The following is a 1,281-nucleotide window of genomic DNA, read 5'->3' as shown; positions in this document are numbered from 1 at the left end:
AGCAAGAACAAGAAGAAGAACGATTAGTGTGGTTAGTGAATGAATGGTGGTGCTTACCTGGGGTCGGGCAGAACAATTTTCTTGCTCGCTCTGGCGGCCGGAGAAGACTTGCTCTTCTCCATGGCCATAAGATAGCTGACATCGGCGAGAACAGCTTCCAAATCCGCCATCTTTGTTTAGTAGAATCAGAAAGAAAAGGGATTTCGTCCTCCTCCTCCTCCTTCTCCTTCTTTCTTCTCCTCCTTCTTTCTTCTTTCCACAAGGAATCCTCCTCCTCCTCGCACAAACACCACACACCTTTTCTCTTCTCTAAACCCCTTCGATTACTACAAATCCAGATCAATTCACTCCGGCTTTACCCTCTCTCTTCTCTTCTCTCTCCTATATATATATATATGGCAGCGTGTGTGTGTGTGTAAATATATATATATATGTATATATATATTATATATATGTGTATATGTATGTATGTATATATATGTGTGTATATGTATATATATGTATGTATATTTTGCCCGATCTCTGTTATTTTATGTGTGTGTAGTTTACATATATATATATATGTTTATTTGTATGGGTGTGTATATAAATATGCGTGTATGTATGTGTGTATGTAGGTTTTTCCTATGTGTATATATATGTAATATATACTGTATTATCAGATATATATATACATGTATATTTCACTTGTTATTTAATATTTTTTTTACATGTATATACAATACATGTGTATGTAAATATATATTTGTAAATAAATATGTGTGCGCGTGCGTGTTATTTTGTTATTTTCCTCTGCTTGTTGTTGTTATTATTATTATTGGAGATAATAATAAAAATAGTAAAATAGTAATATTATTTTCTTGGTATCATTTCAAATTCAAAATATGTAATAAAATGATAAACGTTTTGTTTCAAAAAAAGAAAGATCTGTTGATATCCCGTGTATATATATATATATATTTTATATATGTATATATATGGATTTATCTCTTTTTTTTTATTATTATTTTGCTCCTTTTCCTCTTGTCACTCAACTTTCCTTTTCACATAAGACATATATATATATACATATATATTTTATATATACATGCAGTCGCGATCGTCTCAGCAATTAATTTTCCTCGTTGTATATAGTCACCTTGACGTGAGTGTATAAATATATGTGTACATCTACATACATATATTCATAACTGTATATAAATATATATCATTTATATAATTGGTTTCCCTTATGTGTATATAGGCATGTCTGTGCAACTATGCTCTATACATACCATATAC

General features: G+C 30.5%; 1 protein-coding gene across 2 annotated transcripts in view; it reads right to left on the bottom strand.

Moving 5' to 3' along the window:
• The window catches only part of LOC115224846 (G protein-coupled receptor kinase 1), a 240,595-nt gene extending 240,246 nt beyond the window's left edge, over window positions 1–349 (bottom strand). The window contains exon 1 of one of the 2 annotated variants that reach the window (XM_029795790.2): window positions 58–349. In XM_029795790.2, the coding sequence (XP_029651650.1) occupies window positions 58–170 (113 nt within the window). In that variant the 5' untranslated portion in view covers window positions 171–349. The remainder of the gene's footprint in view (window positions 1–57) is intronic. The other variant, XM_036513549.1, reaches the window with a different exon arrangement.
• Window positions 350–1,281: the final 932 nt, after the last annotated feature.

This window comes from Octopus sinensis, linkage group LG26 (genome assembly GCF_006345805.1).
Source record: "Octopus sinensis linkage group LG26, ASM634580v1, whole genome shotgun sequence".
Lineage (NCBI taxonomy): Eukaryota > Metazoa > Mollusca > Cephalopoda > Octopoda > Octopodidae > Octopus > Octopus sinensis.
The sequence above is the reverse complement of the archived record's forward strand: the minus strand, read 5'-3'. Positions and strand labels throughout refer to the sequence as shown.